General features: G+C 32.8%; 1 protein-coding gene across 1 annotated transcript in view; it reads left to right on the top strand.

The window, feature by feature from the left end:
* The window catches only part of LOC141449157 (lipase 1-like), a 44,747-nt gene that overhangs the window by 5,689 nt on the left and 12,281 nt on the right, over positions 1-26,777 (top strand). Inside the window, exons 2-3 of the mRNA XM_074118299.1 lie at positions 20,471-20,657; positions 26,315-26,429. Of these exons, the coding sequence (XP_073974400.1) occupies positions 20,471-20,657; positions 26,315-26,429 (302 nt within the window). The remainder of the gene's footprint in view (positions 1-20,470; positions 20,658-26,314; positions 26,430-26,777) is intronic.

The raw sequence follows: 26,777 nt of genomic DNA, 5'->3' as shown, positions 1-26,777 counted from the left end.
GTAACAAGAGAACAGTCTGAAAAACTACTTTAGAACAAAGCTTCAGACGCTTCTAACCCCAGGAGTTGATGTGCTTCACTTTTGTTTGTTTATTTTTAAAATTGGAACTCCTACGGGGAAAACAAAAAGTGATTTCCGTAGTCATAAGCAGCCATCCTTTTAGGCATGCAGTAACATTGCTAATGGAGTCTACCAGCCCAATAGCACCCCTGCCTTATGAAATACTCTTACTTCCTTGCAGGTTGGACCCTGGCAAGTGAGTATTGTTCCAAAAACCCAGAACAAGAGATTAGTCCACTTGTAAAAGCCCCTAACTTGTTTCTAGCTGTCATGCGGCAAGTGACCACTTCCGCAATCATTTTGAGATCAGCATCAGTTAGTACAAAACTGAACAATAGCAATCGCTTAGTAAACAAATGCTGAATAATGCCAAAAAAATTAAATAAACAAATAAAAAATAACAGCAATTTCCTTTTTTGAAAAATACTAAAGACATTTTTAAAAAAATGTGATCAACTTAGAGAAATTCTAATTTAAAAAAGTAAGTAATTACTAATATTTCCACTAAGTATATATTATTATATTACCAGTTCAGGTTGTAAGCGAAATTACGTAGTTGCATCATAAACCAGAAAGCATAGTTTAAACGTGACTTTACGCAGATATTGGAGCAATATATAGGTGACACTTTCAGTTGAATCTCTCCTTTTAAAAACTGCTGCTCTTATTAAAGGAAGCGCTACTATTATAATCTACGCTTTAAATCTATTAAATACGCAATATTTTGTATAGAGCTGTTATAATTTAAACGGACTGCATAATAGTTGTAAAAACTCTTATTTTTCTATCAATAAATGTACATTTAAATTGCTCAGATATGTGGAAAAGCAAAAATTTTTCTTTTACAGAAAAAAAAAAAAAAACCAGTAATAAGAAAGAAGTAGAGGAAGGTCATTAATGAAATTTCCATCGAGAAAACCCACAGAATAGTGGGGAGACAGTTCGCTGGCAGGCGATGGACAGGTTTGTCTGGAACGAGAGAAAACTGTCCGGAAAAGGAAGGTTTAGTACTGAAACAGGCTCCAGACGTTTATTGATAGCTTAATTATTAAATAATTCATGGTTTATGGTTACGTGAGATTTGAGTAAAATGCAATAATTAAAATGGATACACATAACTTAAAAACATAGAAATAAAACTGTTGGTCCCTTTGATCATCGATTATTTTTATAAAGAAGAATTAAGCAATTTATCTCTAACTAGCTTACAATCTCCATTTATCGAAACATTCCAAGCTTGAAGTGTTCTATACTAGGATAGAAACGTACATTGTTTAAACATGCAACTAAATTCAATTTAACTAAAATATTTCTGCATTTATGTGAACAACGATATGTTCTTGATTATTGTTGCGGTATTCAATAATATCGAAGTTTGAACGTAATATTTTGAGCTACCACTGATTTGAGACGTTTCTTTCAATCACCAAGTGGTAGGAAATGCTTTACAGATTCAGAAGCCCCACTCAAAGCTCTCAAGGGTTCATTTCCTGAATATCCTCTACCTCTTCCTGTTTTCTTGAAGTGTGGACTAATTTCCTCTAAAGGATCCATTTTTCTCTACTTTAATATTTACGTTTCTTCCGGCATTATTCTTATTTAGGGGCCTATCCTTCTTCAAGGATTACCGTCTGAACAGCCAGCATGTTTCCATTCATCCTTTCCGCAGATGCTGCGCTGCTCATCTCTTTTGGTCATTCCCTTTTCGATGGATTCGTGATTAACTCACCTTCTACGCCCTCCCCAGAATCCTTTCCCTGTCTCGACTAGCCCATTCATCCTCCTGCCACGTCAAAACCATTTCAGATTTTTCCAAATTATTTTATCTCGCAGTCTCTATACAACTCTCTTCTTTCTTCTTATCTCATTCTAACCTGCTTGTTGTTCTATCGAGAAAAGGTTTTCTGTTCTTTCTATTCTATTTCTAATCTTAATACAGAATATATTTCAGATTCTCTCTCTTTTGACGTCCATCTACATGGTCTCATCCACATTTAAATTCTATGAATCCTATTCTTTCGCCATCATCCTTCAAGCTACGTCATTTTCGAGCGGGCTCTGAGTAGGATCCACTTTCATTTCATCCCAATGGAGATAAGATTTTTTTTAATAGACGAAAATTCAAGTCCTACTCTGTAGATCCGAGCGAAACGTTCTCACATTGACTACAGATATCCTGCTTCTTCCAAAATTAAGTAAAACGTTCATCTTTTTCACACCCACTCAAAAAGCAAAGCTCATCATCATTCCCTTCTACCGCCACGTATTCAGTTTTGCTGCAGTTAATTTCACTCTCCATTCATTGTATGGGAGTATAATTCTTCATAATCTAGCCTATATAATCCTTTATAGACACGAATTGGCAGAGGAACGATTTCGTATTTTCCATCATCCTACAGATAAATATTTTCAGAAGAGTGGGAGCCAGACAACAATTCTTTTAAAGCCTGATGAACCTTTGGAACTCTCTATTAATGTTGTTGACAAAATACTAAAAAAAAAACAACATTTTTTTAAAGGTTATTTTAGTGCAGATAATAAAATTAATACCAAAATGTTTTATTTAAATTTTTGAATCCAGTTATAAGGTTTTATTACACAAAAAGTAAACGATGTCAAGGGCTAAAATTAAAGTTGAAGCTTTGGTAACTAGTAGATAAAGATTATTTCTAACTTCTAATTAACAGTTGACAATGAAGATGATGGATCAAGTATTTAACCTAAAACTGTAGTAGTAATCACTTTTCTTACTAGATAAAAACTATTTTTTGTTAAGTAAAATTACAATTTCCAAAAAATGACTATATCTGTCAATTAAGAAAAAAGATAGAAAAGAAAGAGTCTATATACATAAAGAGGATAAGGCTAGAACAGTTCTTAGACAATTTCGGTGCGCTAGTTATTACTATAACTATTTGTCTTATTAGACAAATTGTGAAATCTTAGGGGGAGCTACCGTAATTATTCTATTATTGACATTATTACTTTCACCTCTGTCGTTACAAAATCAAAATAACGAAATGAATCATCTAATAATATATACCTAATTATTAGAAATAAAAAAAAAAAAAGTTCACTAACATAAAACATGTATAAATACATACATGTAATTTAATATGTAATTGTATGTCCTAAATTAAAACTCTTTAGGTAGAGAAGGCGTAACAATAACCTGCAGTCATTGTAACATCTCTTCAAAATAACTGATAAGCGCAAACAATACATTGCAATCCTTTACTTTTTCAATAACTATTGCACTTTACATCTGCAGGTGCAATTGCACCGACAACAAGATAATCTAGTAATTGAAACAATGTGAGGTGTTACCTCCTCATTCAATGGGCTCCCCAATATCAACTATTTTAAATACAATTGTTACAGTAGCTGCATATTGCATTTATGAACGGATTATTTCTGATTCAGTAGGAAACTTAACATTCTTATTAAAATATTGCAGTTGTTGTAAACATTTTTAGGCGTCCAATCTTTAATCTTTAAATTTAGTGCTGATTTTTTTAGTGAACATTGTAAATGAAAAAACTGAAATTGGTTTTAGTTGGTTGGTTTTTTTTTCCCCCTTTGTTATTGGCCTCTTGAGCTAGCAAATCAGCCATTTAAATTCTTCTTTCGAAGCTTCTTTAGTATCTTGAATATTTACAGAGTTATCTTGTTGTTTTTTATAAACTCAAAGAGCTCTGTGTAAATGCTGCCATCATCAGCTGCCAGAATAGTATTTAAATTGGCAGGTAAATTGATTGGGGTTAGCATTATCATTAATTACTTTCTCCTTTTTCCCAATTTGAGAAAGTATTGTCATCCTTACTAACTTTTTACCAGGTATACTTTATTTTGAGGTCTCTTAGTTACGAAAAAAGTTTTAACGCATGCTTACTCTCTCAAATTCCCTTTCTGCATCCGTGCATGACCACGGTGTCTGTAAAGAGGATATCTCAATCAACTAAACTCAAAGATAGCTCAAACTCTTTATTCCGTTATATACACTATTACTACTTCTGATCCTTGAATTTTAGAACTGCAATAAATGATAATCATAACACTAAGTCCAAGAAATTGAAGCAATTCTAGTTTTGTATATTACAATAGCAACACAAACATAAAAATGCTGCACCAAATCTAAAGATCAGACACAAAAAAGTTTTATAATTACCTTAATATTATGAATAATAAAAGCGATAACTTTCCTATTTAATTGTGAAACATTTCTTTCTTAAATGCAATATAGTGCAACTATAATAGCTGCATTTAAAATAGTTGATTGCAATCAATTGAATGCACTTTATCAATCGTTATGAAGGAATGTTATAACAACTGTAAAAGGTCGTTATTGCATTATCACTTCTCTCTTATTAAAATCTATTTTTAATTAAGATATTGTAGTAAGTTTTAAATTACATTTATTCTACTAACAATTTAAATAATGAATATACATTTAATATTAAGGGAAAAATAACTGAATTTAGTTTAAAAAAGAAAAAACAAAATAGAAGTTTTGCGTTAAATATAAAATTAGGTTTTTGGCTTTAATAGAATACTTTATTTGTTTTAAATTATGAAGATATTAAAATGTTAGAGCACGATATAATTTGTTTGAGTAAAACGGGAGAACATGGAAAACAATTCAAAACACCTTTATTTCTGAAAGATCATTCTGTATATAGGTTCATTCAAATGGGACTACCAGCGATGGCTAAATATCGTCTAAATATTCCAACTCTCAAACTATTGTTAAGAAACCAAATATCCGGATATATGTATTTGTATTTGTAAACATTGAACACTTTTAATTTATTATTGGTATAGTGTATTTGAAACTAGATTTAAATGATAGTAAGCTAGTATGTTTAAAGATAATGAGATGAAATTTTTGAAAACACTATGAATAATTCATACAGATTGTTCTTAAATGTGAAAAAGAGGTAATCAATGGAAACAATGATTTGAAGAGATAAGTCTAGTGATACTTAGCGGTCGCTAGTTTAGCGATATCGCTGCCCAAAATTCATATATTTCCAATAAAAGTGATTAGTTCTATTGACTTAGCGGCCTGTATGAATTCACTGCCTCTTAGGAAGAGGGATTTTAAACTGGTTAACATCAATCCTTTTTATTAGAACTACCTTATCTTAGTATCAAATCCACATTTCTTTGAGAAAAACTAATGTTCAAAAAAATTACAAATTGAGAGAATTATGCAAACTAAGAGATTTGATTCTTAGGAATAAAAAAGACAAAAACTAAAAAAAAAGACATTTTTGCGGGGTGCGATTGAGTCTGAACGATAATAAAGAAATTGCAACAGAAGATGGACGTTGTGAAAACAATTAATTTGAGGTGTTGATAAAGAATTTAACACAAAAAGAACTTGGATTTTTAGAGTTTATAATATTATAATTTGATTGATTATATAGATATAAACAATTTGAAAGCCTAATTTCTATACAAATGAAGTTGATAATTTCAGCAAGATGTTTGGAAATAATTTCAGCTGTAACTACATATATTATCAACAAATATTACTGTAACAATCGGTAACCTTCGGAATAGAGTTAGTTGAACAGTGGTTACAATGTGAGGCAAACTTATCCTACAGTAAACACTGTTCTCTTAACAGTCGTTTAGTAATTCACTAATACCACATAATCATCAGAATAGAAAATTTTAAGTATCCAACCTTTCCTTGGTAACTATCAGGCAATATATACTTTCTCTTCGTAGATTTTCGATGTTTAAAAATATATTTTTGAGTTCTAACTTTAAGAGTAAATCATCAACACTTAACTGGAATACATTTTACTGTTTAAGTAAATTTCACCAAAAATAATTTCAAGCCAATTGAATCAATTAAATTGAAGTAAAAGAAAGTTACGGGGAAGGGATACACGCCAAAGCCCAGTTTGAATATCTTCTTAATCTCCTCGAATTTCACCATTGTTATTTTCGAGGAATCATTTCCTCTACAAGTACTAAAGAAGCCACACTACGATCCTTTTAAATAAGTTATGGAATAATTGTCCTCATCAGAGTGATCAGTCATTACTAAGTCTATCAGTCCCTACAAGACCTCATTAGTCCTTTGACATCCATCTTAGGACGGCTTGTCACACCATCTTTGTACCAATCACACTCAGCTACGTCTCCTCAAATTCCTGAAGTACACTGCAGCCGAAAGATACGTGTTTAGCGAATCAAAATACCTAGTGAATTTTGTAAAGTCAAGTAGTAAATGCCTACATCTTTCAGGCAAGCTTTGCAACTAACTAGCAAATTAGGTGTCGTGGACGGAACTGATTGGCAAACATACTTTACTACAAAGTTCTCATATTGAACATTAAATAAAATCCAAGGCCTAGACCAGGAATCGAACTTATTAAACCAACAATACACATTAGCTTTGCAGGTCTCTCCTCTAACCATTCGGCTACCGTGGCGCCTGTGTTTTGTAAAATCTCCACGGATCGTACCAGTCTTTTAAAAGCTGGGGAATAATTCACGTCCTTACTCGACAGATCCCTCTTAGCTAAAGAAGGTTAAATTAACACCTGGCCCAGTTTTCGAATTACCCGTGAGTTATCCATTTTCCTACACTAGTAACATAAAATCTTAGAGCTTCTTCTGCCATAAATAAAGCGGTACTAAAAAATGTGAAAATGTAGTCGCCAAGTTTCCAAAAAAAAGGTGGTACAGTTTTGAAAATTAAGGGATTCCGTCGTATAACTATAACTATTCTGCTCAGATGCGCAAATTCTTTGAGGTGAGCTGACTCAATATGTAAAGAATAAGTCTTCACTTAATAAAGGTTCAAACTGATCAAGTTAAAAGTTATTCGGCGAGATAAAGTGTGCCAGTTTTTTACAAATATGTTTTGTTTCATTTATTTCAAAGGTGATGTTTTTATATGGAAGGCAACGCTCTTCACAAAGTAAGTACTCTAACGCAATACCTGATAACAAACTAATTGTGAAAGATTGGAAACAGTCTAGATGTCATTAAATTCTTAAGCATATTATTATGGCCTGGTGAAAGGTAAGGATTATAAGAAATGGTCTTTGAAATTTGTTGAGGCATTCTTAGCCAGACTTGACAACCAAAAGAGATAAGTCCTTCTAATGGTGTAAAAACACTGAACACTGAAATTCTGTTTAAATCATTGCATATCATATTTATCTTCCGTATAGTTTTGTAAATAAGTTAAAACGTTCATAATCCACAAGAGCGCTAAATGCGCAACAATAAGTTAATACCAATACTAAGAAAAGAGAGAACAAATAAACAATAAATCTCTAGTTTTTTTTTTCAAAATGAATTAATCATTATTATAATTCGAAATTCTAAAACCTGTCTGTGTACATTGATTACCTTAAAGTGCTCTAAGCAATAGAGATAATCTACATAATCTAGGCATGTAAGTTCCCTGCAATTAAAAACGTCCTTTACCTTGTTTTAATAATGAAAACATTATTCATGGCTAAACGTCTCCCTGTAGAAACTTTTCATAATTGCTACTTCATTTTATGATCATTGACTGGTTTATGGAGTTCATTCATCTTTAGAATGAGTTTATAAATAAATAATGTTTTATTATGACTTCTGGCAAAAATATTGCTGACAGAATTTAAGTATAAAAATATCACCTAACTATAAAAATCCATTATTTATTCGCTGATCAATAATAATCGATGCTTCTATTCTTTAAAACTTAAATAAATAAGTAACCTTAACAGTCGAGCAATCTTTTAAAATATATCTTTTGACTTTCTTTTTAAGTTTTATATTATCTTTTTGATTTTATCTTTTAACATACAGCCACAGATATCTTTAGTATGAAGAGATACATTTCTAAACAGAACAACCAAAGAACTCTGAAAGATAATATACACCAAAGAGAAATATATTTATAAAGCAGTTTTCGTAACCCAAATTTGTACGGGTAAAAAAATTGTGTAAGTTCTAGGAAGAGAGAACAGCTTATCTATACTGCTCGCCACTAATATACGAGTAGTTCATCTATAATTTTTGTAAGATTGATGTTAAGGGGTAGATCAAGAACTTTTAGATAGCTAGTTATCATAAAGCTTCACTGCAAGTAGCAGATTTTGCGTAACTAAATAATATTAATATTCGTATGTAAATGAAATAGTTATCACATTAAAAAAGAAGACCCATAACCTGCAGAAAGCAGGGAGAAACAGTCCAACAACTTCTTCAAGAATCTATCAGGGCACCCCGGTGGTAATTCTAAGTTTGACAAAACGAAGAATATTTACAGTGTAATCCAAAACATTTACTTTCTTTATGAAAAAACTCTCTTTATTTTATTTACATCTGCTTATTGGCAACAAGTAAAAATGATAGCGTAAATGTATAATCAAAATTAATTGAAGAAATTGAATGGAGGGCCATGGAACGATGGTCATGAGTCGACTAACAAATTGAAGTGAATTTGAAGGTATGCCTTTTTCTATGTGATGATCGCGAGGCCATCGACGCTACAGTCTTCGGGGAGGATTCGTGAGGAAGTATGAGACAGATTGTGTAGGAGATGGTTAAAGTATTAGGAATGTTCGAAATGAAATTTGGTGTAACAGGATTTTGCTAGGTCATGGATAAATAAGATTTTTATTAGGTCAGTCGAGAATATTCTGTTTTCATTTTGATTGCTAACTTAGGGTGGTGCGTTAGATTTTCTATTGAAGGGACTGGATATGGTTGAGATCGGAGCGCATTGCTGTACCGTAAAATTTAAGTGCGTGTGTCCACATTGGGGCTAATAGCACTGTGTAGAGTTTCTTGTTTTGTTTGTAAGAATTAAATTTAGATCGTTTGTCGAGGCGTATTTTGATCATTTCGTAAGATAAGTAAAGTTCATGTCGCTTTGGTCGAGTATGAGGGGTTCCACGTAAGGCGTTTGACGAGGTTAAGTCTGAGATATCGCACATTATCTGCCGGAGAAATAGAAATGGAAAAGGAAGAATAGAAAACATTCATATAAATTTCAACTTTGAGCTTGCAACTAAAGGTGCATTTAGCAAACAAATTCCAGTTAAATCAGTCACAATTACAAATTGTATTTCGCTGAATCCTACATTTTATAATATAATATATAAACCGGTACTTTACGAAGACATAGTAGATCTTTCAGGTCGCAGTGGACTCATTTAGAAAATGGCCATTCACTTTAAAATCTGCAAGAAAACCTTAAAACAAAGATCAGCTGTCATTTAAACCGCTTTCTCTTCCAAAAGCTCCAAAAGCTCTAGCCTATTCAGCATTCTCTTCTATCGCCTAAGTTTCTTATCATATTTAATGAAGGATTAAAAGCGGAAATCTAAGTTCAGGCTTCTTGAGAATTTTCTTTGTTGAAATACAATTAGAAAACTTGACGATTGCCTCTCTTTTCTCTTATGAGCGAAAGGAGAAAGTTAAAAGTAAGTGAAATATACATCTTTTAATAGAGTTCTTTCGGCAGGAAGAAAGTGAAGACAAAAGGGAAACAATTAGTATTAATTTCGAGGAAAGTTTTGTTACAGAAAGTTTCTAATCATTTTTTCTTTCTTCACAGTAATAAAGCTATTCTGTTTGGAGCCGTGGTGTGCATAGAATTTCTAATAACTAGAATTACTCTGTTGAGAGCAATCATTCTGTTTTCATTTTTATTTATTTATTTATTTTAAAATATAATAGTAGGAAAAGAGTAAAGCTAGAAAAGTAGGTAAAACAATGGTATTTTATAAGAGAAATGGAAAGTATCTAAAAGAATTTTGTTAGTCATCAGAAATATTAGAATGAGTAGAGTAGTAGATATGGTGTACGTTGTCGGATGGTGACGTAGTTTACCTACATTGTGTGTCTGAACATGAACACGAAGAGCCCGCTCACATCCTGACCCAGATACTTCCTGAGTATATCCTTAAAGCCTGCCTATCACACGGGGAACTCTTCGCTCTCTTCCATTTCTCCACACACCCAACATTAATAACTATAATCTTATAAATCTACAAATTGCACACGTTTATTTTAAAATCAAAATCAAAATAATAACCTTTTATTTTTTTTAGTTTTTGTTTTTTAAAACATCAATTAATAAATTTTTTAAATTTTCTTTTTTTTTTATGACATTACGATTCATTCCTTGCTTTTATTTTTGCATTTAAAATTTCTAACAAAAATTAGGAATTGGATTTAATTCTTAAAGCATCAAAAATGGAAACTTGCGAAAATGTTTTTCTTTTTTGTTTTCACTTTTTTCCTCTTTAAGCAAATTACAAATTTCAACATTGAGAGTGGAAGAATGATTGAATACAATATATATTTGTAATGGAGTTTTCCCTTTAAATAAATGTACATAAAGACCTCTCACTCTGAAACAGAACAAAATATAGTGGTACCCTTAATGCAATTATTAACTGTAAATGACAATCTTTTACTCTCAAAATAGATGTGGTTGTACAAGCGATGTAGGTAGCATTGAAGGTTCATATTAAGGGCTGAAATTACAGCTGTCTAAGCTGTGCAACCACTGAAACTTGAACCATTGAATCTCGGCAGCAAATAGGTAAATTAAGCAGAGTTCAGTATTCACATAGAATAATTTCCTGCAAAAGAATGGTACTCGTTTAAAGGACCAGCGGTACAAGAAAATGGAAAATAGGCATTTGAACACATTTCCAACAAATTCCGGAAAGACCAATTTACCTGGGAGTGGTTTGGTTTAAAGCAAAATGATCAGAACTTATTTTTGGTAAATTTTATAAAAAGTTTGAAGAAAACAAGAACATTTAAAACACAAGACTATCATGCTTATCCTGCAATATCTTTAAGATGTTCAAAATATCATCTTTATAAAAAAATGGAAATCAATCTTTCACTAAAAGTATTCGAGATGTAAACATTTTATTTTAAATTTAAACATATTTAGTTATTATCACCTTCAATTTACACCCCTCCCTTATCCCTACAACGCTCCATGCGAATTTACCATTGTTCGAAACCGTGCTGTAAGTCTTTTTCTGTCAGCTCCTGCATGACGCGTGCCTTTTTTTTTTTTTTTTACAGCGTCAACGGACTGAAATCGTGTTCCTTTTTAATGCAGATTTGACTTTGGGGAACAGATATAAGTCACATGGGGCCAGGTCAGGCGAATAAAGCGGATGGCCTAAAACTGGGATGTTGTACTTGGCTAGAAACGTCTTGACAGACATTTCTTGATGGAGAGACCATGACATGTTCTTCCACAAATCGGGTCGTTTTTTCCTTACTCTTACACGGAGTTGAGCTAGCACCCATCATATGTAAGAGCAACTACTCTTACAAGTAGTTGAGTCGTGGAAGGGCGACCCATCATATAATCATCAGGTAATCATCTCCGACGTCTTCTCGGCCATCTTGGAAACGCTTGAACCACTCAAAAACTTGCGCACGTGATAAACATTCATCACCATAAACTTCTTTTAATAAAAGATAAGTTTCAGTAGCGGTTTTATCAAGTTTTGATGTGAAATTTCACGATAATTTGTTGCTCTACTACATGTTTAGTATCATGTTTTCGGCAAAACGAAACTAACACCTGTTACACAAACGACGGTTCCAGTCAAGACAGATTTCTCTACAAACTGAGACGCTGGAATCGAAAGAGAAGGCTTTACGCTGCACAGCTGTCAGTCGTCAGTATTTAGCGCATGCATAGCTCTTCTGTAGCAGCATCTGTCTCTTTATTTAATAGCCACTCCTCGTAAAATTTCTTGATAAAATAAACTCTTTAGAGGAGGGTTCCTTCAAGTTGCAGTCCTCTGAAATGGCACAAAAATTCAAGTTCCAGGGTAAATGACTCAGATAAAAGAAGTGGATAGACAATAATGGGTGGAAAAGTATTAAACCAAGTTTAAAGATATACAATCATTGGAGTCACTTTTCAGAAAATTCTGTAAAGAAAAACTGAAAAGAGTTAAATTTTTGTTAAGAATCTTGGCCAAAACCCTTCCATTTGGTGGAAGCACCAAATATTGTAAAACACACAGCTTTTTTGGAATGTTTTGTTAGCACTTACAAAATCCACGCTCCAGGAATCAGTATGTCTAATCAAAAACAAGGTATTTCCAGTACAAACAATAATTCCGAATAATGGGCACTTCCACCTTTAATAGGAGCGAAAGAAAATCAAATGTAAGACTTTCTCACGATTAGCAACCAAAGTTATCTAAATCCATAGTTAAGCCCACAGAGAAAGAGAGACAAGTCTTAAAATTAGATTAGCGCGGCGTCGTCAGGAGAGGTGAGAGGAGAACTTTGTCCGGTAAGTCTCCTCTGTGGCGACCTTGTCCTTGATTCCGTTTTGAGGTTAACAAGGTGCTTGGGGAGGGGGAACTGTTCCATTGCTACCTCCTTCCATTTCTTTATCAATAAAATATTGCACGTAGTCACCGCAGGAGGGTCGTTTTTTTTTAATATTCTTGATTTCTACGTAATTTAGTGACATTTTAACCAAAAATATTATTTCATTGCATTTTTAACGCGCCTTTTCAAGTGAATGCAAGTGCAATAATACATTCCTTTCCCTCCTCTATTTGTATATTCTGCAGAATTTTATATATAATGTTCCGTGAGAAATGCGCATAATTCAGTCTTAATCGCAGGAAGTTTAATTTGATTACTATAAAGGAGTTTAGAGTTGAAAATTTTGTTATTTGTTTGAGCCAAAATCTATCTTTGAATCGTCTAATAATGTCAACTCTCTTATTGATGTTAGGTTTCCTCGATTACATTATTATTCCAATTTTCTATTATTGCTAAATGAGGAAGTCCACAATTGCTTCGGTTGTTTGAAATAATATTTGACTGAAAGTAATCATTCTAATATAGCGCCATCATCAGACTGCTTCCAAAAATATTTTTCTATGGATTCGTAGAATGTTTCTATAGAGAGAGATTCTTTTCATCAACAAACTTTTATTCTAGATGTGGTGCAAGCAAATTCGGAGGGTATTGAGTAGTAATCATCCACATTTCTCTCATATCAAAATAGTTCTATATTTGTAAAGCAAATCCTCACATTTAAATTTTTCAGCCTCTCTTCTACTATTTAGCGTATGTGGAACAGGATTTCCTTCTATAATCGGCCGCAACCGCTTCTCCTCTGCTTGACTCTGCAATAACTTAATCTAACACTGCTTATCAGCAATGTAAGGACAGCGATGTACTTCTTTGGGCTCAATTCTCCTTGCTCATTAGGTACCCAAGCTACAATGGTCCACAAGTGATTGATCCGTAACCCTTTCAGTCAGGAAACTTAACTGGTTCTCGCTTCCCTTGGCTCCGCATGAACAGGGCTTGCTCTGTTACAATTTTTTTTTTTTTAATTCAGCCACATCAACCATACGAATTTTGTACTTGTCTGATGGGTTTATGAAAAATTAAAGAGGACATGCCTGGCTAGACCTCCAATTATACAATAATATGGACACTAGGGTATTTGGAGCGTGACACATACACTGCTGGTCTTCTAGAAATGCCTTTACATTTTCTAATGAAGTAGGAACTAGTAATTATTATACGCTGCGTTGAGCTTTTTACAAGGGATTGTCAAACTACACAAATTTAGCAAATCCTATTAAATCGCCCACTAAATACAATTAAAGTAGAAAGTTTTAGTAACTTTGCAAAAGATGTTGTATTTTTTAATTATTGCAAAAAGTGGTCTCTTGTATATGTCTTAAGAAATAGAGTTTTTCGCGAAAAAATTATTTCGAAATGGAATTTTTCACGACGAAAAAAGTTCAGCAATGATTCAAACATTGCATAAACAATATTTTTCACAATTAAATTTGGTACTTACAAACATTTAAACTGTGATAAGACGGGAATTCCATGGAATTTGATTATCGTATTGAATTTGATTTCCCTCAATAAAATCATTATATTATAAAAAATAATAACTGCTTTTGCTAAAGATTAAGTTGGCATTATTTGTTAGGAAATTAAGGATGGGTCCACACAGAAGCAGCAGCTCTTGTTTAATTCTTAAATATCGTTTTTGCAACAACTGTTTTCGTATCAACAAAGATTAAATGACATATTTGAAAAAGAGATTTTACAAAAAAAAAGATAGTTAAGGACGACGGTATCCATTTTACGGAACTATAGTGATGATTATTATTCCTCGTGACCTCTTAGGATAAAGGTGTCTTAAAGGTGCATTTGAAAATTAACTTTGCTAAGCCTACTCATTCATTTAGAAGCAAACTTATAAATGGTAACTTAGCAAGCCAACGATTTCAAGGTATTATTGATAATATAATCAACTACTACAAAACTTGCACAGAATGGATTTAATCTATTAATAAATGAACTTAGCAACAAGACATGCATAACAATATGCAAAATTTATTTAACGATAGAATTAAGGAAAAGTTTTCAAACATCAGAAGATTTTTCTAACAATATATTTAGTTGAAAACAACATTGATAGCGAACTATTGCAATCTTTGAATGTTTTCAAAATTATTCATAAATTCTAAAATTGTACAAATGAGAGAATTCGGATAATTAAATGTCGAAAGCATAAAAATTTCTTCAGAGTTAAATAGTGAATACATTATCTACTAAAGTAAATAAAGGTGTATTTGTAATCATCAAAGATAAAGCCAGTAATGAGCTTCTGACGCTCTTACGTTATTTTTTCTCAATGATTTATTTTATTTTTATACCTTAACCAATATATATTTAATAAATAATTACATGTATAATCATATTGATTGTACTTATAAGTCAATTCATTGTAAACCTAACATTTTTGCAACTAAAATAACCACTATCTGAGACTATTTTTCAACTGCCAATGGTAATGGTAATAATAATTAAAAAAAAAATCCAATCTTTTCTATGATGAGTACGCTGGAATATGTTATTACCATTTAAATAATGGTCCATATACTCCTGCAAACTCTACGAGACTCCTCCAGGAGTAACATCCAAACAGTACAGGAAGAATGGCTCAAAAAGTAGTAGACGTCACAACGGACCCATTTGTTCGCAGAGACGTAAATTTGCTGACCGGTCAACCTTCACGGAATCTTTGATATAAATTTAAAGCTTGCAGATCATGTATATGTGCATAACATTAAATAATGTATCCGTTTAATTATAAACGAAATTTAGTTTGTACACATCTGAAGTGAAACGCATTTTATTCCGCATGATGACTTATATTTTGCAAAGTAATGCGTCCCCTCAGTCAAACTAAACATTCTTTTAGCGATCCAGAAATGCATAATAATCAGAATATCCTGACAATTTATTTTTGCAATTCTAAGCAGCTAGTATAGCTGAAAATTAAAGAATATTCCTCGCCGGAATCAGAAGTGTGACTTTTCGTCTACGAGCATTTTAGTAAGACCCAAGATTGGAATAGTTTACCCAATACCCCAGTTCTATTAAAATCAGTGTGCAGTAAGAAAGTTTTAAAAACATATGTTTGTGCAAGATGTAGCTAACTCATGAATTGCCACATTTTAAGCAAACTTCATGCAATTATTTATTTAAACTAACTTTTGCTACTCCTCAATGCACTAAAATAATGCGTTTATTTTTATTTCGTCATGGATGCTGCAAAGTTGTTGATCTAGTGCAGGATTTGTTAAACAGTACTATATTCTGCCTTTGCTTTCTTAAAATAGGTACTGTTTGTTGTCTAATTTTACGTAATTTATTTAAACAGCACTATTTTCGTTATCTCATGTCATGGAGATTCATGGCACGTGTTTAAACAATGTATAAATAAAGGATGTTTAAAAACGAACAAAATCTTCAAGATATTTAAGTTACTTTAAACGATTAAGAGCTCTCCAATTGGTGAACCATTTGAAACAGGACCCACTTAGTAGTGATTATATTTATCATAATAAAATATTAAACATTTAAAAAAGAAAAAGGTACAATAAAATGGCTTTCTTTTATTATCTCCTCCATCTTCTAGCCTTGTTTTCTCTAGAACTTTCTCTCTCGCTACAGCATTGCCATCTAAACTGTTCTTCACACTTAACTACATCTCATTTATAGATAAAACCTAAAATCTTTTTTCTTTTTTAGTACATGATACATTTTAAAGGCCTTTTCTGCCTTCTTTTCATTTTAATGTATACTAATAAGAAAAAAACCTGAGGTTGTCCCTAAGTGAAATCAAATGTACGAGTATTTCTATTTTACTTGATAAGAAATCGTGATGCGAGGAATGGCTAGTCAAATTGATCATTTGAACGGAATATATCAGCTGGAACTAATTTTTTTCTAGGTAAATTTCATAATTAAATTTGTCAATCGCAACACCATTTTGCAATCTGTTTTATTATTTATTCGCTTACGTGGCGAGGGATCCAATATCCGTCTTAAATTCATCAACTTGCCCTTGGTGAAAGGTATGTGTAGAGAGGTGTTCAATAAAGAGTAGCTAAAACTATATGTGGTACACACCGAACCACAGTAATTGGAGAAAATTTATTTATTTTTCTGTAAGATAAGTAAACAATACATGGTGTTAAGAGGCCTCCATCTGAGCTAGATCTTATTTCATCTAGCATTTAAAGCAATGGACTTTGTGCGACGAGCATTGACTGAACACCTGAAACACTACAGTACCTGTAACGATGTCCTTTAAGATGTTATCTGATTTGTTTCTGTTTTTACAAAGTGTTCTGTTTTATAATGTTTATATTTCTTTTCTCAAGTTAACATTATTACTTTGTGAATCAACGAAAACTATCAGCGGAAGATATTTCTGTTTTTCATTTCTTTTATGTGTAAAAGTATGAATGTATAAAAAATAATTACACAATTTACAACGACAAAAAAGTCATCTTTAGGGAATCGAAGATTGCATTAATCGGCGTTGATTTAAAAAGGAGAGTAACGGAAACGGTATCTCAGAAAGGAATACACATTCAGAACAGGAACATCGACGTTGTTCAGTCTTAATGGCAGCTAGCTAATCAAATCGAACCACAAATACTCGTCGTGATGCTTTACTTTTCAGAACTGGTATTGTCTAAAGATACCGGTGCAGAATGGCCGCTAGCCGTTATTTCCATTAAGTGAAAAAGGTAAAATCCAAGGAGATCTAATTACAACAGCCCCTGCAAGCAAAACAGATTAGATTAGTGGGTTAGCAAGAAAGCCAAACCGTTACACAACCAAGACTCTTGTAGCACCCACTAGTTAGAGCACCTCTTAATTAAGGAAAGATTCCGCCAGGAGTAGCCTTGGTAAAGAATAAGGGTGTGGATTTTTCTTCTCCTAAGAGCCAAGTTTTAAGAACCACACACCAGTCTTTCACATTGACCCAATAGGTACCTTGAGATATCTTCTTCCTGACGGAACCTCCCAGATTATCCTCTGGCTGGCCCAAGCGATGTGTTTTTTTTAATCTGAACAAACAATATCTGGAACAATGTCTCATATATTTCGAAATGTTTTCGTCAAAAGTAGGTAATAAATAAAATTATGTTTAATTAGGAAAAGTAAAATTTGTTTTTCATAACAACATAAACTTTTTGCTGTATAATAAAATTGAAAGTTAAATTAAATAGTTCTGGATTTAGAAAAATGTATTTAGAAAAACAATATAAAATGATTTGTTTAGTTAATATTTTTCTTATAATCGAATTTAGAAATCTTACATCAGAACAAAGCTGATAGAAAATTCGAGGACTGAGCTTCTCGAAAATAGTTTCAATTTAAGCGAACCTGATATACGTATTTACTATATGGACCACACATTCATTGAAACTTTTCAAATATAAATAAATTTATTGAAATATAAATATTATCGAACTGTTTAATTTTGTAAATTAATAGAATAAATTATGTAACAGCCTTTTTGTTAACATAACTATTTTTCACATTAATAACAATATAAATTTTTAATTTAAATTATGATTTATATAAGATAATTTTTCGTATTTTATTTTAATCAAATACATAATTGCAGAAAATGAGCTCGCTTTTAAAGTAAATTTGTAATTACAGTATAAAGCTTTTTAACATTAACATAAAAATATCTAAGAAGGGTGCAAATAGCTTGAACATAATTGACCAATGACCAATCTGTGTGTCCAGAGGAAATTTAAGAACTAAAATGAATGAAACACTTCATTTTAAACACACTTGGGCAACTAGCTTTAAAAAAAATGCATTAAGCAATACAAAATATTTATTAATTAAATATACTTTTACTGCATTCACCAATTCAATCAATTCACAAATTCGAATTTCTAAAAATTAATTATAATAATATTTGAATATTCAAAGCGAATATCTCAATTCCCATCTTCTTTTACTTAGCATCACTTTACTGAAGAAGAAATGGGGTCCAAACTAATTGAATCCTCAAAGAAGTCGAACTGATATTATTAGCTCCAGAGGAGAATCTATTCGTATTGAGCCCTCTGGGTCGCGATGCCATAAGCTTTTTAGCATTCATCCTCATACGCTTTGTGGTCCTTACCTTTAACACCGCTTGGTTACCGTGGGGCCAAAAAAATATTTTTCCCAATCCTGTAAACTTGGCGTCACATCCTAATAGAGGTGATCTACTGATTAATCAGGTCGTGGTCAATTGCAATCCTAGTGCAAACATGCGCCTGACATAAGCATAGGTGTACAGAATTCATTCTACTGTCGAGTGGCAACGAAAACATATTATTTTTGTAAAACAGTGGTAAACGTGTGGAGGTCCTGGTCAGTAATTTTAAGCTAGAAGGAGGAAGCCAACCCGTTTGACCGAGGTAGATTGTTTGGAATTGTACCACAACTCCTTTCACTTGAGAACCTTCAGTGATAGTGTTTTTAACACTCATCTTCCAGAACTCAGAGATGGACTCTACCGCAACATCAGTAAATTTTTGTATTATCTTTGTCGCGAAGAGGTTCGACATTTGCTCAAGTTTCCAAAAGAATTAACTGCTTCAACTCTACGAGTTATTATTATTGTTCTTTAAGACTTGGCTAGACATAGCTAAATATTACTTCCATAATACGAGCATTACATGGCAATGCTGCATTTCATATATCTCGTACGCTACTGTAGGACACACTGAGAACTTCAATTTGTTGTAGTCAATAATTTTAAACTATGTACGAGGGGCACTACTTATATTTTGAGCCTTGGCAATACTGAGTGGAGTCAGGTGCTATCTGACGTTTCTACTTGAAAGTTTGACATTTTTGACCACAACCTTCTTCAGAACGTTTTGTTATTTGAGCGCGATTTGTGTTGTTTACAGTCACTTGAAAATTGTGTCTCAGCGAAAAAATGGAATTAACTCGTGAACATTTTCGTGCAATGATTTATTACGACTTTCGACGTGGATTAACTTACTTCCACTTTTGGCGATAAAGCCCCATCATTTGCCACTGTGAAACGCGTGGTAGTCGTTCGCTCAACGACGAAAGTCGTGAAGGTCGTCCAAAATCAGTAGTTGTGTCAGAAAACATTGATGCTGTGCAAAACCTAATAATGCAAGATCGTCATGTGACATACTGTGAGATTGAGGCAACCTTAGGCATTAGTTCCACCAGCATATTTAAAATATTGCATGATCATTTAGCCGTGAAAAAGGTTTGTTCTCGTTAGATCCCACATAATCAGACAAAATCTCAAAAAGATGCTCGTGTCGGTTGGTGCAAACAAATGCTTAAGAAATACAATGGCGGTGCTTCAAAAGACGTGTATAAGATTGTAACAGGTGACGAATCATGGATATATGCGTATGAGCCGGAAACTAAACAGCAGTCGACTGTGTGGATGTTTCAAGATGAACCAAATCCAACGAAAGTTGTTCGCGCTCGAACCACTTTGAAACAATTGGTCGCCTGTTTTTTCGGAAAAACTGGTCATGTGGCAACAGTGCCTTTAGAGGAACGTAGAACGGTCAATTCTGAATGGTACACAACATAAAGGAGAATATTTTGAAAAACAATAAAGTCATTTTCAATGACAAATTACTGTTTTTTTATTATTAGGCTCAAAATATAAATAGTGCCCCTCGTATGCCATTACTGGCTGCATTATGTATCGGTTAAGAAAATACCGAAATTCTGGCACATTTTTGGAATTGCATTCATTTTGAATTCCAGGATTCGGGGTTCTTTTGTTGTACGTATTATGCAATAGAGAACTCTAAAAATAGCTATAGCAGTGACTTTAAACTACATGGTAGTAGAATCCGTGGCTATCTGAACTAGTTAATACAATATTAATCGCCGACACAACTTTCGTTCTTTGTGGACTAGATGAAATGTGTTATTTTTAGTTCATTTTAAAAGTTTTTTTTATTACTATCTATGTTAAATTTGTTTATGTAGTTATTTTAATAGATACTGATGTTTGTAAACATGTTTCTAGTGCGATCGGGTGGTTGGAAGAGGACAATTATGCGAACGTCGACAAACCAGAACAGAAGATGGTTACCTGTTAGCGCTCCATCGAGTACACTCTCCAGGTTTGGATTACGGTCCTCCAGTTCTTTTTATACATGGACTTCTTTCAGCCTCCGACCAATGGCTTCTGTACGGAAGAGATCACGACCTAGGTAATGAAAACATTATTTATTAAAATTGTATTTAATTGATTATATATTTATTCATTACTGGCACACGGCTGCAGCCAAATAATCGTGTACTTACTTGTTTTTTAGAATGATGTAGTTACTTTTTTCAATCATACTACAGGGTGGGGCAAAAGGTATGAACCGGTCTTAAAGGGATGTAAAACAAAAACAATTCAACTTACAGAAATTATGTTTATATTGTTTAATTCAGTACAGAATCTAGTTTTTTACATTAAGTTTGAAAGATGATATCACGTAGGTGGCGACCGTCAGCCGCGATGCACTCTTGAAGGCGAATTCTGAAGTTTTCAACCGCTCTTCTGCACATTTCGATGGGTATTGCCGTAACTTCCTCTCTGATTCTGTCCTTAAGTTCTTCCTGGGTGTGTGGACGATATTTAAAAACTTTTTCCTTTATCTACCCCCAAAGAAAAAAAATCACAAATGCTCAAATCTGGTGAGCGCCCAGGCCACTCCACTCAATGTTGGAAGAGTTTTTTGAACCTGAGCTGGAAGAATTGAGTGAAGCAACTAATCTGGGAGACATCTAGTTCCAACAGGACGGGGCTACATCCCACACTGCTAGGATTTCAATGGCGCTATTGAGGCAAGTGTTTCCCCAGCGCTTCGTCTCTTTGAGGAGTGACGTGGAGTGGCCTGCGAACTCACCAGATTTGAGCATTTGTGATTTTTTTTCTTTGGCGGTATATAAAGGAAAAAGTTTTTAAACATCGTCCACATACCCAGGAAGAACTTAAGGACAGAATCAGAGAGGAAGTTGCGGCAATACCCATCGAAATGTGCAGAAGAGATGCAGCCACCACCTATCTTTCAAACTTAATGTAAAAAACTAGATTCTGTACTGAATTAAACAATATAAACATAATTTCTGTAAGTTGAATTGTTTTTGTTTTACATCCCTTTAAGACCGGTTCATACCTTTTGCCCCACCCTGTATTAGTAATAAAGTATCGATTATCTCGCAAATAGTTATTAGCGGATTGTTTTTATTTTTCCATTCTTAAATTAGTTATATAAGTTGGGCCTACTTCGATGCTGGCTGGCGTTTCAAGAGCGATCACTTTTTGCTAATACTAACTTAGTGTTAGCAACAGAGAAACGGTTTGTTACAAGAAAACCTTATAACAAGGAATACTTGCAATTTCGCTTATTTATGAAACAAAATTAGCATTCAAAACACATTAGGTATCCTTCAAATTCTACCATTTGCTACTCAATACGCATTCAGCCCAGTTATGCTAAATTGTCCTTTCAACGTTCAGGGAACTTAAAAAAAAAAAAAGATGGCCTTTAATTGTTATTTTGAAGTTGGAGAAGAGCCAGAATGTTTAGAACTAAGTTAATAATGTAAATTGTTTACGCCAAACAACTGAACTGTACCATGCTGACAAAACCTGTGATTACAGTTTCTTTTAATCAATTGAAAATTATATTCACTTCTTCCGTCAAAATTTATAAAGTAGGAAATCTTTGGTTACTTTACTTTAAATCTACCAAATTATCATGGTTTACAACTCATATCTGAAATGAATTAAGGTTATCTACAAGGGGCTTATTAGTGAAAATCTATAGCAGAAATTTTACTGTTATAAGGAACTTGAAAAGGATATAAAAATATATTTTGATAATGAAATGAATGCGAGGAAGTAAGGTACCTGAAGAGTGATTGAAATTCTATACAAGGTTGTTCCCTTTAGGTGAGCAGGTCATTGTTACAGTACTGCAGCGGCCAACTCTTGGCGCATTAACCTTGTTTTTTATTTTCTTCTTTGGCTGATCCTCCGCACTTTGCAACTACTTTCTCTCGCTGTTTCTTAGAGATGGTGTCCGTTTTTAAATTTTCAAAGCTATATTTTCTTTAGGAGAACTCATATTGAGTACGTGTTTATTTAAAATAGTAGCAGCAATAATAAGAACAATAATAATAATAATAAATCAGAATTTTCGAGACAATCTAAAAGTTGTCAGGAATTTGCTTTAAGTAAAAGTTGTAGATCTGTATTGTGGGCAATGAGTGCAACCTGATTAAAGAAAACCCATAGAGTCGCTTTCGAAGGAGAAATAAAATTCCAAAAAGTTGTATTTACGGCTGTCGGATTCTCATTGCTAAGTTACAACTAGGTGCAAAATGGAAGTTGAGTTTCTAATGACAAGTCATACTTGTGCAGTGTTCGTTCAAATTACAGACAAATATTATAGTCCTCTTATTAGAGTAATAAAATAAAAAAAAATAAACAAAAGTGTTCCAAAGTTTGAAAATAAGGTTTATCGTTTTGATCCTAGTTCTGCTTTCAATTCTTAGCCATCAAAAAGTGCCTCTTTACGGATTAATTTTCCTTTATATTTTTTTAAAATATGACTTAAATGTTTGTTTTTTTAACCCATTGTATTGTTCAGCCACCTAAATGTGAATGGCCGCCCAGATTGACCTAGATGGATTAGCTCAGCAAGAATTCATGGAATTACGAGTTTCAAAAACAAAACAAAAATAAGTAGAAGGGCGACTCAGGAGAAATCCGTTTTTGAGTTTTATTTTGGTTAATACACAACAGCATAACATAACTGTCACTTTTTATTTGAAATATTGTTGTAAAATGAAATACATTTCGCTGGACTAGGCAATGTTTCAGACATTACTCGCCATTTTAAATCGTTTTCTAATTAATTAAAAGAAAAATTTGATTCCCTGAGGGCAACTTACAAAAAAAGACTAACATAAAAATAAGTCACTGGCCACAGTCTGCTGTAACTCTACAACATCAAAGGTGACCACGAGTCCAAACAAGTTTTAATTTGGAAAATTAAACATATTGAATTGTACATCAGTTAAATTAGACTTCAGTAAAAAAATTTACCGTTGCAATAGTGTATCTTAAAATAATGAGTACTATATCAGACAATATGGGCCTCACTTGTATAGACTAAACTTTTTTTTTTAAACAATTACTATAATCTGATTTCAGAAGTGTTCAAAATTGTAAAAAGAACTATTAATTTATTGTACTTACTTTAAATCTTTAGTAAAATTTACTATTTTTAAAATAAGTACTTATATTTAACAGCAGAATGAATGGTGGTTGCAGTCATTCAGAACTAAAATTTCAAAAATTAAATTCTTCAGGAATTTAATAAAAACAGCAGAATTAATATGATTTTTGATAGGCCTCTTCTCGTACAGTGATTATAGAAAATAGAATTTATAACTTTTTTACAATTTTTTTGGCCAAAATAATTTAAAAAATCGTAAACAAATTTAATGGCGGACATATTACATTTCTAGAAAATTTCTTATTCACTTTGCGGCCCACACTTTGGACTGAGGTTTCTCGATCCTCCTCCAGTACTCAAACAGTGACACTTGGAGCTGTTCATGCACCGTTATCTGGATCCCCCACCATCATCTTTCTTAGTTGCCCACCGAATACACTAACATGCTCTCACTAACATACAAGATTGTAAATTATGGTTTTACCACGACTGTGTAGTAGGTCAACGTGTGTTAGTTACCACTGTATTTACTCCGTAATTAAAAATATCTATCATAACCAAAAAAAAAAATGGTAAGAACTCAACTTCCCGCAATTAGTACTTACCAATGTCCTATTAATACTGAATTATTACAGGAACAAATAAATGGTCAGGAAAGAAGCTGCTGAGGTCTGACCATAAATTCACTTGGTGATCAGCTCAAGCGAATTGTGTACACCCAACAATAAAGAGATAACAACCATCAAATTAGAAGCTCATTTTCAACTTTAGATTCAGACCTAAATATGTGCCAATCCATCCATCCTAAAAGATCTTATCGTAGATACTTGAATTATCAGTAATGGTGCAGAGAATGTAAGGTGTACTTATTTTGTAGACCCTGAAGGTGGGCTTAATTCGATTAGTTGTCACGCACAACTGCATTCTGAGACTTAAAGACAACAGGAGTAATATGATCTCAGGCTTGGGAAACACGAGGGATATAAAGAAGGTATGCAATGCCCACTAAAAGAACTGAGTTACATCTAAATGTTTTCCAGAGAAATCCACCATTTTTTCAATCAATAAACCTTTTTTACAAAGCTGCTAAAAAAGGCAATACTAAAGGGGATCGTGTAAAGAAAATGAGAGAATAAGATTAAGCAGAAAGAGAGTATACAAATATATTCATTAAAACTGCCCAGTAAGACAGTTGTATAAGGGTTTAACGTCAATAATTGCATGAAGAAATTGTGCTATGACATTTTTAATTAATAATCATCAATCCATTGTACGATAGAAAATCAATAAATAACGGCTGGGCTATTTCGTTTGAAACAGGCACAACCCGTTACACAAACACATTAAAATAAGAATGTGGTTATTATTTCCGACATATAATTTAAAATTTATATGTTTCGTATTACTATTAATACAATGTGTATATCTTCTAACTTACGTTTATATGTTTAATCTTTAGATATAGAAAAAAATATGTACTTTTACAGTTAAGACTTTTAATTAACTTTGAATAGACCAATCCATTCTCCAGGTCGCTGCAGCTTAGTCTTTCCTCATAGAATCTAAGCGGGTGTATCAGGTTATTATGTTAAAAGAAGATCGTATAATGTAAACAGTTTGAAAATGACTCATATCAGCAGTTAGTTCGCCCAAGTAATGGAACTAGTTTCTGAAAAAAAAGTAAAGAAAAACTTCAGTCGCTCTTCTAGTAGCAACGGCCTCAATGTATCTAAATGTGATAGACAAACACTTCGTATAAAAGTAATTGATGGATATAACCAAAACATTAGACGCGATATAAAAATAAAACGAAACACCAATTTAAAGGTATCAATGATTTGGTCTGTTTTTGAGCTGGTCTATTTAACATAAATCCTGCCAACTGATCTCAGGCTAAAACAATTTTTTTTTTTTTTAATTTCTTTGGAGTCCTCAAATAGTATTTTTGGTGGAAAATCAATTCGGGAAGTTACGACTTTCTCTTGGGATAAAGAGAAACTAATATGTTCTGTTAGTGATGATAAAAACGAAAAATTGAAACTATTGTTTATTTGAAAAATGAAGTCAGTGGAAAGAGAAATATCATTCCGAAATGTATCTGGTCTAGGAAATGTAAAATTTGCAACTTGATTCCAAAAACGAAGATGAATAAACGTCCAGCATCCTCAGGCCCTTAGTAGTATCGGTAGAGGATTGAGGCTGTCCAAATATTAACTTCAAGTGTTCTCTCAAAAAGTAGAAATCTATTTAAGGAATTTAACAAGCATTCGATTTTGAGAGAATTTCAAATATAAGCGGACCGATCCAGAGTATAGTAAGTCAAAACAATGTCATTTTACTTCTCAAAAAAGTTTGACGAGAAAGTTCTTATTGTTTCAGACCACCTGAAGAATGTTGGCCAATTTGAATCATAGAATTTGCGAGGTGATGAAAGGAATCATTTTTAATTTAGAGATTTATGTTTTGTTTTTGTTGCTAAGGTAGACATGTGATTCACAATACTACCGACACACAGTTCTTTTCTGGCTAAATATAATTCTTTATTATCTGGTGTTGAATTAATAAAAATCAATATAAATTTTAAGAACAATTCATACAGTAAATGGCATATAACTATTCTGTATTTCCAGCATCCATCCTTGCAGACAAGGGTTATGATGTATGGTTGGGTGATTTGCGAGGTAATGCCTACTCCAGACGTCATGTCACCCTATCTCCTGAACAACCGGAATTCTGGGATTTTAGGTAAATAACAATTATTTATTTAATGGATAGATTTAGCAAAATGTAGTTAATTTCGTATATGAGGTCAAGGATGTAAACATTTTACGAGATAACTATATATTTGATTACAAAAAAGGCAAGTTATTTTTACATTTTAAAGTTATTACAATAAACAAATGTATAGATTATAATTAAAGTAATCGCCTATTTTTTCAGACAGGGCTTAACGTCCAACTACTAATTATATTATAAATAAATAATAATCGTAGAAAAATTATCCTAGAAGGTATCAATTTTTATACCCAAAACGTTCATCCTTCCGTCTTCTATGGTCTCAAGATCTAACTGAGAACTGATAAGGAACATTGC

The sequence above is a fragment of the Rhodnius prolixus genome, unplaced genomic scaffold, assembly GCF_049639745.1.
Source record: "Rhodnius prolixus isolate KJV_2025 unplaced genomic scaffold, Rpr scaffold_2, whole genome shotgun sequence".
Classification (NCBI taxonomy): Eukaryota; Metazoa; Arthropoda; class Insecta; order Hemiptera; family Reduviidae; genus Rhodnius; species Rhodnius prolixus.
The sequence above is the reverse complement of the archived record's forward strand: the minus strand, read 5'-3'. Positions and strand labels throughout refer to the sequence as shown.